General features: G+C 34.6%; 1 protein-coding gene and 1 pseudogene across 1 annotated transcript; one reads left to right on the forward strand and one right to left on the reverse strand.

Moving 5' to 3' along the window:
- The first annotated feature begins 8901 nt into the window (after positions 1 to 8901).
- LOC139899861 (protein MOR1-like) lies at positions 8902 to 11680 on the forward strand (annotated as a pseudogene).
- A 660-nt stretch (positions 11681 to 12340) lies between these two features.
- LOC139899862 (F-box protein At5g07610-like) lies at positions 12341 to 13636 on the reverse strand. The gene has a single exon (XM_071882690.1). The coding sequence runs from the start codon at positions 13634 to 13636 to the stop codon at positions 12341 to 12343; it is 1296 nt and encodes a 431-aa protein (XP_071738791.1).
- Between the last annotated feature and the right edge of the window lie 4058 nt (positions 13637 to 17694).

Consider the following 17694-nt stretch of genomic DNA (forward strand, 5'->3'; position numbering starts at 1 on the left):
ATATTTTTGGGCTGAGAATACATGCACTTTATTTTAAACACAATGGATACAAGTACATATTAAATTCTACACTGAGTTTGAACCGAAAATCCCTTAGCTTTGGTAACTAGTAACTGCCATTTATAAGAACTGGTGGGCGCGAGTAGTAGTATATGGATCCATAGGGCTTGATATCCCCGTCCGAGCTAGAGCACTAGCCTTTTAACGGACGTATGCTATTTGAGAAGCGTACACGTTGGTTTGCGTGTATTATTAAGATGATTATACAAAGGGTATAAATTATATATACGTTAAGTTTAGTTACCAGGGTGCTCAATTTCATAGAATATTTTGATAAACGTTTCTGGATGAAACAACTGAAATCTTGTGATCCACCTTTATGTACAGATTATGCAAAACATTAAAACTATGAACTCACCAACCTTTGTGTTGACACTTGTTAGCATGTTTATTCTCAGGTTTCCTAGAAGTCTTCCGCTGTTTGCTTAGATGTTAGACAAGCTATGTGCATGGATTCTTACATGACATATTTTTCAAGGAAACGTTGTATTCACCAAATCATCACCATGTATCTTATTTTGACTGCATTATCAACGGAAGTACTGTTGTAAACTATTATTTATGGTGATTGTCTATATGTAGAAATCATCAGATGTCGAAAACCTTTGATTTAAATATTCATTTATGGTGTGCCTTTTCAAAAGAATGCAATGTTTACAAAACGTATCATATAGAGGTCAAATACTGTCATACCCCCAAATAGGGCCGGGGAAATATGACTTCACAATATCACAACACAAGTATGTATAAACGAGAACGACTCTATATGAGACGTTTTAATTGATTACCAATGTATTAAAGCAGCGGAAAGTGTTATGTCATTACAATAAATGTTTTAATGCAATAATATGTATGTATAAATGCGGACTCCAATAGCAGCAAAGTCCAAATAGCAAATAATCTTTAGCAATCTTCACCTGAGACAAAACATGCTTAAAGTGTCAACCAAAAAGGTTGAGTGAACAACATAGGTTTAATAATTATAACAAGTTTTTAGACCACAAGATTTAGTTATGGTTGACTGATATAAAATCAATCAATAGAATGAAGTGTGTTTATTAATATAATGAATATATTAACAGTGACCGATAAAGTTTGTTTATTAATATAATGAATATATTAACAGTGACCGTTATAGTTTGTTTATTAATATAATGAATATATTAACAGTGACCGATAAAGTTTGTTTATTAATATAATGAATATATTAACAGTGACCGTTATAGTTTGTTTATTAATATAATGAATATATTAACAGTGACCGATAAAGTTTGTTTATTAATATCATGAATATATTAACAGTGACCGTTATTGTCAACAGACAAAGTATGTTTACTAATATAACGAATTATATTAGCAGTGACCGTTATTGTCAACAGACAAAGTATGTTTACTAATATAACGAATTATATTAGCAGTGACCGTTATTGTCAACAGACAAAGTATGTTTACTAATATAACGAATTATATTAGCAGTGACCGTTATTGTTAACAAACAACATGTAATGGATAAAATTTGAGTACTTGCGTCTAATCATAAAAACAGTTTAAAAACAAGCATGTGTCTCACCCCAAAGTTTATAAAACAGTTAAGAAATAGTAAAAAGAGGGGCTATGAAGTTCACCTTAACAGCAGATAGATATTCCACGCAAGATATATGATCGGAGTGTGTAATCAGGGATCTCAACCTAGAGATATAATGTTCGATTAGGTAATGTCTAATAGACATAAAGTTTGTTTATTAATATAGTAAACTATATTTCGAGAAAGTTATATTCATATGAGTGATAATATAATTAGTGTTTATTAAGTGTTACTATATAATTTAGTGTACATGTTATACTAATAATAGTATTATTAGTTACATTAATCATTCAACTATTGAGTAAGTTATCATTATGTGTTACATATATAATTTTATCTATGTGATACAATACATATATACATTCTTTATTATTATCATACATGTATTTATTTATAACTATATGATATGTATATATATTTAGTAGGTGTATATGTTACATATATATAAGCGTAGGATGGTACATATACTTATTACTTCTTATTATTATTAGGTTTACTATCATATTAACCTACATAATGAACATTCATACATACATTCATACGTACATATACACACTTATATACACATACATATACACGTATGTATATATTTACAAATACACACACATATACATACAGTGTATACATGCACACACGTACGTATGCATGCATGCATGCATGCACGTACACCATGATCATAACCTAAATTTTAATCACAATCTTTATAACTTGACATAAAATCATAAGTTTTTAACTTATCAACTAGTAATCTTTTTAGCCAATCTCAATACAAAATCTCTAAATATCTTAACCATCTTTCACATAAAATCATAGCCATATTCCTACATAAAATCATATCCTTTCTTCAAAATTTCTAGTTACTTTCATTAACCCTAACCTTTAATAATCATACTTAACTCATTAACCTCCTAACTTTCACCTACATAAAATCATAATCATAATCTCATACTAGTTCATCCCCTTTTTATCATTATCATTATCTTTTCAACAATCATAACCCATTTATTAATAAACCTTAATACTTAACATAATAACTAATCAAGATCATACTTATAATTATTCATTCATGATGTTCATAATCATACTTTTATCTTTTATATTTTTCATTAATTCATAAACTAATCATGTTTATTATATTTATTCATTCACATTCTTAATTCATTAATACTTATCATAATACTTATATCATCTTAAAAGTAATTGATTTAAACACATAATTAGACTAGGGTTTATTAGTTATACCTTAACAAGATTTAAATCAAAGATTGGTGATGAATATGGTGCGAAAACAGGAGACCAGTAGCAGCAGTAAACAACGACCCAATAAAGTCTTTTTGGGTCTGGCCGGGTTCGACTGAAACCACAGCAGGTACAGCAGGAACTTTGCAGCAACAATGGTACTTTTGGGACCACGTATTTATAGCAGGAAACCAGAAAAGAAATTGCAGAACAGGAGGAAAACAACTCTATTTATGGGCTGTTTTGGGACTGCAAAAAATAGCAGGTACGGCAGCAACAAGTCAGAAAGAAAACGCATCAACCAGGGACCAATGTGCAGCCTGAATTGCAGGCAGGAAAAAGGTTGTGATGGTGATGGTGATTGACGATTGCAACAGGATTTTGTGAGGGTTGTATGTCGACTGCAGGTTGGACTGTTTTGGGGGTTATTTAGTCGACAGAATGTGAGGGAAGTAAGCTGGAAAAGTCGATTAATGCAGCAGGTTTGGAGGCTCGTGATTTCATGAGGAAACTTGATCCTTTATATAGTTTTGTAGGTTTTCTAATCCCACTCAAATACTTGGAGATCAAGAACTTTAATTGGTGTTAAACTAGGATTAACAAAACTTAGAGATTAAGTTTATTGTTTATGTTTTTTTTTATACCGTAATACTTATTTGTTTATATATATTATTTTTTTTTATATTAATATTATTAGGGTTAGATTTATTTTATTTATTTATTAGACCCTAATCTTATAATAGATTTATATTTGTTCCAATTTGTTTGTATAAATTTTTATAGTTTATACAATATCACTTTTTAAGTAATAATGTAAATATATAGTTTGTATCAATAAAGATAATACACAAAAACATAAACTTTATATATCAGGAAGTATCGATCAAAAGTTAATATTTAATCAATGCTGTTAAATACACGAAGTTTACAATTACAAACAATCCTATTAATGGAACAGAAACAATAGGTATAGCAGAAATGAAAAGAAAAAAATTTGAGGGTTGTCATAAATACCTCGCAATGAAATCAATGAATGACGTGTTCGTCCATATGGATTTGGAGCGATCGTCACAATTGGGGTTGATACGAATAATTTTTATCTCTAGTACGATGCGAAATGCCTGCTATGAGATGGTTGGTTGATATGAATGGTTTATTATTTATGACATTTTGGCACCGGTTGGCCTATATTTTATATACATGTGTTCAGCCGTGGGGTGTAAAGACCGGCACAGAGGTTCTATATTTTGAAGGCACATGTATTCAGCCGTGGAGTGAAAGACCGGCACAGATGGTTACTATTATATTTTGAATCCTCACCAGGTGTTCTTCATATGAATGATATTTTTCTTGTGCATTTGGAATGAGACTTCTGCACGTTTTATAATATATAAAATCTTGTGGTCTATTAAAATGATGAAAATGAAATGATTACTATAAACTAATGAACTCACCAACCTTTTGGTTGACACTTTAAAGCATGTTTATTCTCAGGTATGAAAGAAACCTTCCGCTGTGCATTAGCTCATTTTAAAGATATTACTTGGAGTCATTCATGACATATTTCAAAAGACGTTGCATTCGAGTCGTTGAAGTTCTTTAGAGATTATTATTAAGTAAATGACAGATTAGGTCATTTATAGTTTGGATATTATGAAATGGTATGCATACCTGTCAACTTTCGATGAAATGAAAGTTTGTCTTTTAAAAACGAATGCAATGTTTGTAAAATGTATCATTTAGAGGTCAAGTACCTCGCGATGTAATCATATGTAATGTTCTCGTCCATATGGATTTGGTCGGGGCACTACAGTTTAGCACTTCGAGATTATTATACAGACGAGAGGTTCTGTTTTGGGGATATTCTATGCATTAAGTTAACGTCGGTTACCAGGTGTTCAACATATGAATGATTTTTATCTCTATGCAGTTTGCGAAATGCCTGATAAGAGATGTGTTATAAAAGTGAAATCTTGTGGTCTATTATTATGATTTAATAATATGTAGGTTAAACCTATAACTCACCAACAATTTTGTAGACGTTTTAAGCATGTTTATTCTCAGGTGATTATTAAGAGCTTCCGCTGTTGCATACTAAATTAAGGACAAGATTTGGAGTCCATGCTTGTATAATATTGTTTAAAAATTGCATTCGAAGACTTATGTTGATGTGTAATATTATTGTAAACCATTATGTAATGGTCGTGTGAAAAACGCTATATTTTAGATTATCATTATTTGATAATCGTCGTAATATTTTAAAGGTTATGGTTTGTTTTAAAATCGAATGCAGTCTTTGAAAAACGTCTCATATAGAGGTCAAAACCTCGCGACGAAATCAATTAATATGGAACATTTATAATCAATATGAACGGGACACTTCAATCATCAATAGAAACATCTTCAAAAGTAACTTGACTCGGTTTAGGACTCCCCGTTTCCGGTTTGCCATAGAACGAATCTTCATCAAAAGTAACATCTCGCGAACGAATTACTTTTCTAGCTTCGTTGTCCTAACAACGATAACCCATTTCATCCGACCCGTAGCCAATGAAAGTACACTTTTTCGACTTAGCCTCAAGCTTGTCTCTATCCGCATCTTTGGTCTTGACATATGCGTTACACCCAAAGACCTTTAGGTGACCATAACTCACCTGTTTACCTTGTCATTCTTCCTCGGGAATTCGAAAACCCAACGGTGTTGAGGGTCCCCTATTTATCAAATAAGCCGCCGTATTAACCGCATCCGCCCAAAACATCTTAGGCAAACCGGTATGTAGTCTCATACTCTTAGCCCTTTCATTTAACGTACGATTCATACGTTCGACCACCCCATTGTGTTGCGGTGTCTCCGGTACCGTTTTCAACATTCTAATACCGAGCTTTGCACAATGGTCTTTAAACTCAAGACTACCATATTCCCCTCCATTATCCGACTTCAAGCACTTGACCTTCAAGTTAGTCTCATTTTCTACCATAGCTTTCCACTTCACGAAAGTATTAAATACATCGGATTTAGCTTTAGGAAAATAAACCCATACCTTTCGAGTGGAGTCGTCAATGAAGGTGACATAATAGCGAGAACCTCCATGTGATTCTACATTGGTTGGACCAAACACATCCGTATGAACGAGCTCCAATTTCTCCAACTTAGGTGCATTCCCCGATTTCCCAAAAGTCACCTTCTTTTGCTTCCCATATACACATGGTTCACAAAACCCAAGTTCTACCTTTTTCAAATCAGGAATCCTCCCACTCGAAACAAGCATCTTCATACCCTTCTCACTCATATGCCCGAGTCTTCGGTGCCATAGAGTTGATTCGGACTCAACATTAACCGTAGCAATCACCGTGTCTTCATCAAACACTTTAACCATATAAAGAGTTCCCCTTTTATGTCCATGAGCCACTACATAACTACCCTTAACCACCTTCCATTGGCGGTTTTCAAAAGTAACCTCATTACCTTCATCATCTAATTGACCAACTGAAATAAGTTTCATTTTTAATTTAGGAATGTACCTTACATTTTTCAAGGTCCAGTTAGAGCCTAGAGTAGTCTTCAAAACAACATCTCCAATGCCCTCTATATTGAGTTTCTTGTTGTCTGCCAATCTCACATTGCCTTGATATGATCGAAAATTCTTCATCATGCTTTTGACATGAGTAGCATGAAACGAAGCTCCCGAATCCAAAATCCAAGACTCCATAGAATTTTCAACACTACATAAAAGTACATCATCACTTTCTTCTTCGGTCAAGTTCACACCTTTCGCCGGACCATTTTTACAATTCCTTTGAAAGTGAACTTTTTGATTGCAACCCCAACAAATGGCTTCACTTCTATCTTTCGATGGATACCTATTCTTATACTTCTTTCTACCCTTCTTCTCACCGCGTTTAAATTTCCTACCACGGTTGTCGGTACTTAACAAAGAACCGGATGTCGATTCCCCCGAGTTTCTCTTACGAGTATCTTCACCAAGAATCAAGTCCCTTATTCCCTCAAACGCTAGCTTAGTAGTTCCCGTAGAGCTACTAACCTCGGTAACCGTACCCAACCAACTTTCCGGTAATGATGAAAGCAAGATTAGTGCTTTTAGCTCATCGTCAAACTTAATCTCTACCGATTCAAGTCTTGAAATAATATTATTAAATTCATTGATATGATCCGTTGCACTCGTACCTTCCTTCATCTTTGTATTGAACAATTGTCGCATGAGAAATACCTTATTAGAAGCGGTAGGTTTCTCATACATGTTAGAGAGTGCTTTCAAGCAAGAAAACGTCGTCTTCTCATTCACAACGTTGTATGCAACGTTCTTAGCAAGTGAAAGACGAATAGCACCCAAAGCTTAACGATCCAAAAGCGTCCAATCGGCATCGCTCATGCTTTCGGGCTTGGTCTCTAACAAAGGTTGGTGTAGCTTCTTTTGATACAAGTAATCTTCAATTTGCATCTTCCAAAAGCCAAAGTCTCTCCCATCGAATCGGTCGATTCTAAACTTCCCGTCTTCCGCCATCGTTCCCTTAACGAAACCTTGTGCTTTGATACCAGTTGTTAGGATATTAGGACCCAAACAACGCAAGTGATTCTTCAAGATCACTCACCCACTTAATGAACGAAAGAATATAAATGCGAAAAATGTAAATTGACACAAGAGATAACGTGGTTATATGCAATCGTTGTGATTGCTTTAGTTCACAGACCAACTAGAGAATGTATTTCAGTAATTTTGTGGTGTGTTTTATAATGATACAATGAATTCAATTTATAGGAGAACAAGAACACTATGTAACTAGCTAGGAATCTTCATCATGCTTCAAGTAATCATCTTATTGACCAACTAGCTTGCTTTCCACCAATTAATAGCATGTTCACAGTCATATTTTTAGGTGTAAAGTATCCCACTTTGCACCTAAAGTGAAAGGTAGATCAAACATGTCCGGATGTAAAGTTAACAACTTGATCCACTTGATGCCAGCTATCGATGCGCCGCATCTGAGCACGATGCGCCGCATATGAGCATAATGCGCCGCATCACATTTGATGCTCCGCATTAAAAACCTTCGAACCAAAAATGCTGCATGGATGCGCCGCATCCATGAGTGATGCGCCGCATTTCACTGTTTCACGCTTACCGAAATCTGCAAAATCCGTGCGACACCTTAACTCACCTTTTGTGGCGCTTTTTCCTACTTTGTTTAAATTTCTCCATACTCCAACATTAGTTTCTTCTATTTCCCTGTATGTGACAAATATATCTGAATGTTGTACATACATTCATAATGATATATATTACTTCTAATCTGATAACCAACAGCTCAGCTGATAATAGTTGTATACATACAATATAATGATTATGTATATTGAATTGAGTAGTCCTAAATGAATGATATAATGTGAAATTAGAATTCACAGCTTTCACTTGAGGAGCACGTAATCCATCAAATAGTCTCATAGGTCAATACAACTAAACACACAAATTGAATACGGTCACAATTTCAAATTCTGCAAGTAAACAACAGATAATATGTATATATATGTATGTATCGCAATCACGCTTGTGGAATTAAAGAATTGGTTGACGTATGGAGAAAATGAAAAAATAAAGACCGGCTTCTGTTCACAACATAATTGGGCTTAACGAAATTAATTGACAGCGTTAGATTGAGAAACTATTCGTGCAAAACATTGAAATCATGAAGACGAAGAGTACAAAAAAAACCTTTAAGGATTCAAAGTGAAAGTTAAGCAAACCGCATGGACCATCTGTATAATTTTACCTAAAAATTATTTACTCCGTACATAACTTGATAGTTGTAACGGTAATGAATTTGTTAGAGATGAAATCGACGGAATCATGGATAAAAGGTGCATGTAGAATATAAAAAAACGGTGAAGAATTTGAAATATGAGACTGAAGAGATGAATAGATAATTAATACTTGTTGAATGAGAGATGGTTGTAATATTTGATTCCCTTCACAGATTATTAAATCTTTAAAAAAAATAAAATGTCGACGGAAGATGAGAAAATATTAAAAGAAGCGAAGATGTTACCATTGGAAGATCGATTATCACATACGAACTGGATTGTTCGTAATGATGCCAATATTGATCTTGCCGCTTTATGTAACTCAATCACCGATCCTAAAGATCCACGTATTCTTGAATTAGGTTAGGGTTTTCATCTTCTACTTTTAATTTCGTCTTCTTACTTTCTTGTTATTTTAGATTGAAGTTCGTTAGGTTTTAATCTCCATCCGTGTAACGTATGTTGATTATTTATATTGATTAATGTTTGTTTAATTAGGACATTTTTTTTTCAGAAGTCGGTTGCTGATTCAAATGTGGATGTACAAGATAAGGCGCTTGATGCCCTAATTGCTTACTTAAAAGCCTCTGATGCTGATGCTGGAAGGTTTTGTTTCTGTCCTGCGATTTATTTAATAATATGAATGTATGTGTGTATGTATATATATACGTATATGTATTGTATTCTTAAAGTATGAAATTGTGTTGATAGTTCACTGCTGATGTTATTTTTCTTCTTTCTTTCGGTTGTATGATCCTAGTGCTACAACTAGGGTTATGCATGGTTGAATACACTTAGACAATTGTGTCAACTGGATATTATCTTTCATGTTTATTTCTTTCAAGTTTGCAATGTCGAATTTAGTCTATGCTGGGTTTTTGATGATGCTGGAATACAGTGAAACTAAGGAAGTACTACTTATTTGGAAGTAACATGTTGGTTATATTAAAATGCACGATGTTTGAAGATGTTAATATGCTATTATGTATCAATGTAGGTACACAAAGGAGGTTTGCGATTCAGTTGTGGAAAAATGTCTTACGGGGGGCCAAAAGACGGTGGATAAGGCACAAATTGTGTTAATGCTTTGGGTGGAATTGGAGGCCGTGGATGTATTTTTGGTACGTTTGATGTACTAATATTTTTGATGAATTGGAGCAAGGTGGTTTCCGTGTTTAATTGTATTTGATATATTTGAAATTAACTTAATAGTGTTTGATATAACCTAAATCCTTTAAACTTAGTAGTTGCCATGTTTATTGCTGTTGTATTTCCAGTGAAACTTCATGGGTTAGTATAATTTGTACTTTTGATTGCTATAGTATCAACACCCTTGTATTTGTATATTTTTACTAGTAGTACTTTTACTTAATCTCATGGTTTCTTCACATAATTGTATATTATTATTGCAAATTTCCTGTATGCGTTTGGCAGCCACTCAATCTTATGGATGGATTGCAAAAATTAGTGTGTGTGTGTGTGTTGCTAGAGTTTGTATTGTCACTTTATTTACATACTCACAATCGTTTACCATATGTTGTCGCTTTTCTTGTTTTAATTGTTTGTTAATAGGATGCCATGGAGACAGCAATCAAGAATAATGTCGCTTATGTTTCTGCCATGGATGTCATGTATCAAGCCTTAAAGTTAGTGTTTGAGTTTCAATACTAGGAAACTCTAATATATTTTTGATTTATTTTATCTGCCACTTATCTTATTCAAGTCTTTGTTTCTATAACAGTGAATTTGGTTCAAAAATCGTGCCTCTAGAGAGAATTTTGAACATGCTCCCGCCACATGTTGATCCTCAAGATCAAAATGTTTGGGCTTCTTGCAAACGGCTAATATTTGAGATTTTCGTTGGACGGCTGGAGTCCGTGAGAAGTCCATATTGCATGAGGAAACGCAGAATGATCCGGTATTGCGATCACTTATTATAACATATAATAAGTGAAAAACAGTAAAGTAGTTAAGCTTTATTAAATTACTAATGCTTATTTTTTTTATATGACTATTACACTATTACTGTATTTCTGTGAACACAAGGAAGAAGAGTGGAAGGCTGAGCTTGCCTATCTCATGGGAACTGGTAAGCCTACTCCCTAAATAAGGTTTGTGACATCTCTTTATCATGCTAGTTTTAGTTGCTAATATATTATGAGGAATACCTGCAATTGAGACCCATACCCTCAAATTTGGGTCAGTTGGGTCTTGAAAATAAAAAGGGCTGAAAATGTAAACCCCATACCTTAAAAAAAAATTCAGTGGGTTTCCCTTGAACCTATTGGGTCCTATACAAAATATAAAGAAACTGGTCTAATGGGTATTGATTCTTAAAGTTCAATAAATATACATAGGTTTAATGGATCTTGTGAATGGTTCAAACGGGTCAAGCATAAGCATAAAGATCATAATAAGTTTCATTCGTCAAGCATTTAGGAAAACATTCATTGTTATATCATTTATTATGTATATGTATATGTATATTAATTAATTACTCCATGACCCGTTTCAACCTATTTCAACCCGACCCAACTTGATCCATTTGGACCCATTTAAAAATCTGACCCGTTTGACCCATGACCCATTTCAACCCAAAATCGTTTTGACACGTTACCTAAACCGACCCAACCTGAACCATTTGCCAGCTATAATAGGAACGAGTTACTAGATATCTATGTATTAGTGATGTTAATAAATTTGATCATGTTTTTTATTCTTGCCAAATCTGAGCAAGACAAAGAACTAGAGCAGGAAGTTGAGGAGGCTGAAACTGCGGGAGCTGGTCCTTCTGAAGAATCTGCTGCTGTTGCTGAGAGTAAATGATCATAAATCATTTAATTGGGTTCTTAGAGTATACAACTGCAAACGGTTGCTATTTTGTGCTGATTTGAATCGGTGTTGCAGTTACACATGAAATAGATGAATATATGAACTTGTTGGAACCTGTTGATATCTTAATACCTTCAGACATGTAAGGGTTATGGAACTAGCATATAAGTTCATTTTGCTAGCATATACGGATTCTAGGCATATTATTTATGAGGATGGATTGAATTCAATTCGTGATTATATGAAGACAATGGTTGGGTAGGATTGGATGTGTCAGGTAAAACGGCTAATTTTGCTGTTTGACCCTTCAATATGTTTATAGACTTCATTTATTTGGTTTTAATTCATGTTGTTCTAGTTTCAATTCAAATGGCTCAACTATAATTCGTTGTTTTTTCAATTAACCAGCAAATAGTTAAAGTATCACAATAAATCTTCTCTTTAGATACCCAAAGAAAAACCAAGTTAAAGGTTGGCAGGTTACCATGGTGAATACACCTTCAGAGTATGGGATTGCATTAAATTTAAAACTCAAAAGTTTTGAGATGCATAACAATTTAGTACATTGAAATGAGATGCATTATCTTACATCTTACAATAAGCTTCAAAACTACATCATAGCAGTTTTTCTACGTCTTAGAACCACTATAATTAAGAAGAAATTGAACTACGAAATTAAGGATAAAACAATCATAAAGACTTGCCTCTTCAATTCCATAAACCAAACATTCATTTTTAATCAAGCACTCAAGCTTAATATCACATAATGAGTGTGGATCAGAATACATATCCAAACGCCAGTTGTGTTAAAAAGATCCTATTTTCTCGATATAACGATGACCAACAAAAGGATGAAACGTTTTGCTGAATGCTTTTGAGCAACATCCCTCAACTTCCTCAATATTATTGGGGATATCACGCAAGTGTTGGAAACTTTTGTCAAGGATATTGTACCTCTTGATATTATCTACAACTTTCACCACCATGAAGGTATCGTCTTCTTCTTCACCTCTAACCACATCTAAGACTCTGAACTCATATTTATCACCATAGAACGACCTATAGGTATGGGTCATGTTCGGGTAAGTGGCATAAAGTTGATGGAAGTCCAGTTGGTACTTGATAAACCACCCGGAACGATCTCTCAACATTTCATACACATTCAAACTTGAAGGGTTCTTTTCATCCGAGGTATCGACTAGATGTAGATGGCCACGAGATTCCCCAAAGTAAAGTGGCCTCTTCACGTAAAAAGCATACCTCACGGGCAATGTGGATGGCAATGGCAATTCTTGTAGTTGTTCAGCATCCAGCCTCAAGTACATCGGATTAGGACACGTGGGTGCCCAGTAAAAGGCTCCATTCCAATAAACTCCATATCTGAATAAAGTATCATCAAGGGGAGTGAAAGTTTGATTTAGTTTCTTCCATTTCCCTGTATGGGACAAATATATTTGAATGTTGTAAATTTTATTCCATGCCTCATCATACCCTTGATCAAGGACACTATATCCTGCACGAAGAATGCATACAAGTTTGTAATGAACACACTCGGTCGGATGGTAGGCCAGACCCATAAAACGGATTAAAGTTTCAGCATCTGGGCTTCCAATGACAGGAGGGATTAATGCAAATTTCTTTGTGGTGGGATTAAAAACGTAGTAGTTACCACTACCTTCATATTCATATTCATATACATCTTTATCGCAACGGCAGAGTAGTAATCCATTACAAGATTGCACAATTCTGATACCGATGGTATCGGGATAGAAATCAAGAGTACGAAAAGGGGGAGTGGTTGAATTTGTAACATCAAAGGAAGCATGCAATTCATGATAATAAAGAGCAGAAGAGTTGAAAAGTTTGTCAAACATGAGAGTAAAACGAGGGTGAGTCAAAAGAGACAACCATTGTTTTGAAACAGATTTGAAACGAACGATGGACTTAACAGGGAGACCAACAAAGATTTTGATAAGAAGGTCCGCGTTAGAACCGATGAGTTCTGCAGATTCATGATTAGAATGATCTGCGATGGAATCATGATCATCATCATCAGCCACCGATTTATTGACCAGGTTGAATTTGGCTTCTGTGTTCATCATTGTTTCGAGTTGATTGATTAGGGTCAATTAATATGGGATTTCTATCGGTTAATATGTATAGGGTTTATGTTTTGGTTTTAAATTATGCAGGTGATATTAGGTTACTTGGGCACAAAGTGATGAATTTGGTCATCCTATTTTATTTTATTGGATCGATCATGGAAAAAAAGTATGACAATACGTGTCTGCCAAGAGTACGGTTGTCTGCCAAGGATTATATTTGTAGGATATACTCTATAAAAACTTAAATATGCTGTTACCTAAAACAAATAATTCAATATAAATATATAAATATAAAATCATATAAAACAAAAACTTGATTTACAGAAGATGTAATTATAACCGTATATTAGATTAGAAGATGGATTTGGGTTGGTGATTAGGGTTGTTCGCATGCCAGCCCAATTGTGAATTTGTGATCCATTAAGGTTTGACTAATTAACTAACTGTACAACCGTAATACGTTCTTTAAGTTGTTGCGTTTAATTTGATGTTTTTTTGTTTCCAATGATTCTAGATTTATCCACTGAAACGGATACGTATGAATTGGTGCATTCAGGAATTCCACCAAATCTTTTGTGAATATCGAGTATGATGATACTGTTTGATTTTTATGGTCTTTCTTAACTTTCTATATAGTAGTAAGTATTTCACGTACAGTTGTTTTCGTCTTCCATGTAGCCTTCCTTAGGTTAGCGATCTTATACTCTCAAAAGAACAGAGTTACATTACGTTATATTGGTTATATTAAAATGCACGATGTTTGAAGATGTTATTAAGTATCAATGTAGGTACGCAAAGGAAGTTTGGTTCGAAGATCCTTCCACCAACGAGAATTTTGAAGATGCTTTCGCAACGTGTTGATAGTCAAGATCAAAATGTCCGGCTTCATCCAAATCACTAATGCTTGAGATTTTTCGTTGGATTGCTAAAGGCCTTGGGAAGTCCATATTGATTGAGAAAATGAGGGATACAACGGTATGGGAATCACCTACTCTACTTATAAGTTACAAGTTAAATACAGCAATAGGTAAGCTATTTTAAATAATTAATTCTTTTTTAATATGTCTATTACTAATTACTAATCACTAATCATCACTAATTATTAATCACTAATTATTAGTGATACAGTTATCAGTTACGGATACTATTACCGATTATCAACTACTCCGTACTAAATACCACTGACTGATATAATTACTGGTAACTGATTACTCGTAACTGATTACTGGTAACTGTGCTCACTGCTCACTTCTCACTTCTCACTTCTTACTGGTTGTGTGTACGTATGTGTGGTGAGAGGTGTGTGTGTTTGTGCGCGCACGTACGCAAGAGTTGAAGGCTGAGCTTGCCCATCTCTCGGGGACTGCTAAGCCTCCTCGCAAAATAAGGCTTGTGACATCTTTACATCATGCTAGTTTTAGTTGCTAATAGTTTATGAGGAATGATTCTTGCCGGATCTGAGCAAGACAGAACCAGAGCAGGAAGTTAGAAGGCTGAAGCAGCGGGAGCTGGTCCTTCTGAAGAAAGAATCTGCTGCTGTTGCTGAGAGTAAATGATCATAAATCATTTAATTGGGTTCTTAGAGTATACTGATGGATTTCAATACATAAACAAAGTCACAAACCCATTTTGTTACATATAAATTCGTGTGTATATGTATATATAAAGCGGAAGCAATTTCAAGTTTATGCATGTAAAGTTTAACCCTTTTAAATTTGAAATCCATTAAAGATCTAGTCTTGAAAATACACTTAAATGTAAATAGAGCTAGTTAGATGTTTATACCTACTCCAAAATGGAGGTGAAGAACTAGGATGAAGAAGATGATGTAGATGAAGAAAACTTCTAACTTGAAGCCTCAAATCTTTGATACCCACAAGCAATAATCAACACCCAAGACTTGGTTAGGATTTTAGACACTTAATTACTTGCAAAAATCAACCAAAGGAAATTGCAAGTATTATTTTCAAAATGCTAGAGTCAAAGAGTGTGTTAAAAGTTGCACCAATGCATGTGTATTAGTCATAATTATATGGAGTAATCAAGGAAGGGTGGTTGGCACCTAGGAGCCTTCAAAAAAATGGCCCCCCACCCCTTCCATTTATTTTATATTTTATTACATATTTATAAAACATACATGCATTTAGTTGTAAGTATTTTATTTTATAAGCCTTTTATAAAATAAAATGCAACACACATATGTTACATACACTTTATAACCTATATAAATAATATACAACATGTAGTAACTTATAATTATCCAAATAATTATATCTAGCATTTATTTTAGAAAACCAATTTCTAAAATTCAAGTGTCGTGTATTTGCTTTAATGATCCGATTGTCAAAACAAATACATAAAGTGTTGATAGCTTGTTATTGGGTATGACCCGACTTGGATCACAACATGTAAGCCACATTAATTTATTATGTCTCTCGGGCACAAGAAAATCCTTCAATCTCCCACTTGCACGAGAAACATAAGGAATTAATGCAAGTGACAGATACCACCTAACGACCGTCCATCACCCCCAACATGTTATGACTTAGTGCCATTCAATAACATCATCCCTTTCGAGTTTCCATTTCGAATATGATTTAGGTGAATCTTTCAATATATCCTTTTGCCCTAGATGTCATGTTAAATCCAAGAGACATAGAATGATCACTCTCTTATAGATTTAACTTTGTCAGGCCTTAGACATCTGACTCTCAACGAATAAGAGGGACAAATTCCATCTTGACTACATACGTCCTAGACATTACACTTCGTACCATACCTGAAACCTCCCTTATGTACTACCATGTTTCAGAATAGCGAAGGAAAGAATCAAGGCACAATACTCGGTGAATATCTGAACCCAATATGTGTCTCAGGTCAGAGGATATAATGATATTCTCCTTTACTCAAGATTACATGTGATCAACCACAAAGGTTCCATATAGTAATCTTGAGAGCGGGTCTTCCAATATTTGTGTCCCACAAATATCTATGAACCTTGGTTGCAACCTTGCCCTACATTCACCATTTGAATGTTAACCAATCCAAGTTCATAATAGTCTAGACCTCACACTTGTTCCCACAAATGTGATCAACTACGGAATTTAGAATAATAATTTATTCATGGATAAAATATGCTAAATTGGAACATGACTCATAATTTAAATTAATACCATAATTATATTAATGAGTTTGAACTAATTCGTTCCGTTACAATACATAAAGTAGATCAATTCCAATCACTAGAATGTCGAAGCCCTAATGCACAAACATGTCCCTCATGTTTTGGCCCATGTAAAAGCTTCGTGAGTGGATCCGCAACATTTTGATCTGTGTGAACTTTGTGAATACATATCTTTCCCTTTTCAACCTCATCCCTAATGTAGTTGAATCTCCGCTCAATGTGACGAGTCTTTTGATGAGCACGAGGTTCCTTGATTTGAGCAATCGCACCCTCGTTGTCACAAAAGATCTCAAGAGGGTCCTGAATGGAAGGGACCACTCCTAAGTCGTCGATGAATTTCTTCATCCATGCAGCTTCCTGAGCTGCCAATGAGGCGGCAATGTACTCCGACTCTGTAGTGGATAACGCAACAACTTCCTGTTTCGCACTCTTCCAAGAGACCGCACCACCATTTAACATGAATACATAACCGGATTGTGACCGAGAGTCATCTCGATCAGTTTGGAAACTCGCGTCCACGTAACCTTTTACAACGAGTTCCTCCTCACCAGACCCATATATTAGAAACATATCCTTAGTCCTTCTAAGGTATTTCAATATACATTTAACCGCAGTCCAATGACTATTTCCTGGGTTATTCTGGTATCTACTTGTCAAGCTTAGAGCGCATGACACATCCGGTCTAGTACATATCATTGCATACATGATAGACCCAATAGCAGATGCGTATGGGACTTTCTTCATTCTCTCTTGTTCATCTTTCGTGGTAGGACACTGAGATGAACTGAGAACGGTTCCTCTTTGAATAGGTACCAAACCTTTCTTAGAGTTTTCCATCTTGAACCTTTTCAAGACCTTATCAATGTATGTA

The sequence above is a fragment of the Rutidosis leptorrhynchoides genome, chromosome 3, assembly GCF_046630445.1.
Source record: "Rutidosis leptorrhynchoides isolate AG116_Rl617_1_P2 chromosome 3, CSIRO_AGI_Rlap_v1, whole genome shotgun sequence".
Lineage (NCBI taxonomy): Eukaryota > Viridiplantae > Streptophyta > Magnoliopsida > Asterales > Asteraceae > Rutidosis > Rutidosis leptorrhynchoides.

Bases quoted from the DNA above. Each gene is read 5' to 3' on its own strand.
- LOC139899862 (XM_071882690.1), bottom strand. From the start codon at position 13,636: ATGATGAACACAGAAGCCAAATTCAACCTGGTCAATAAATCGGTGGCT.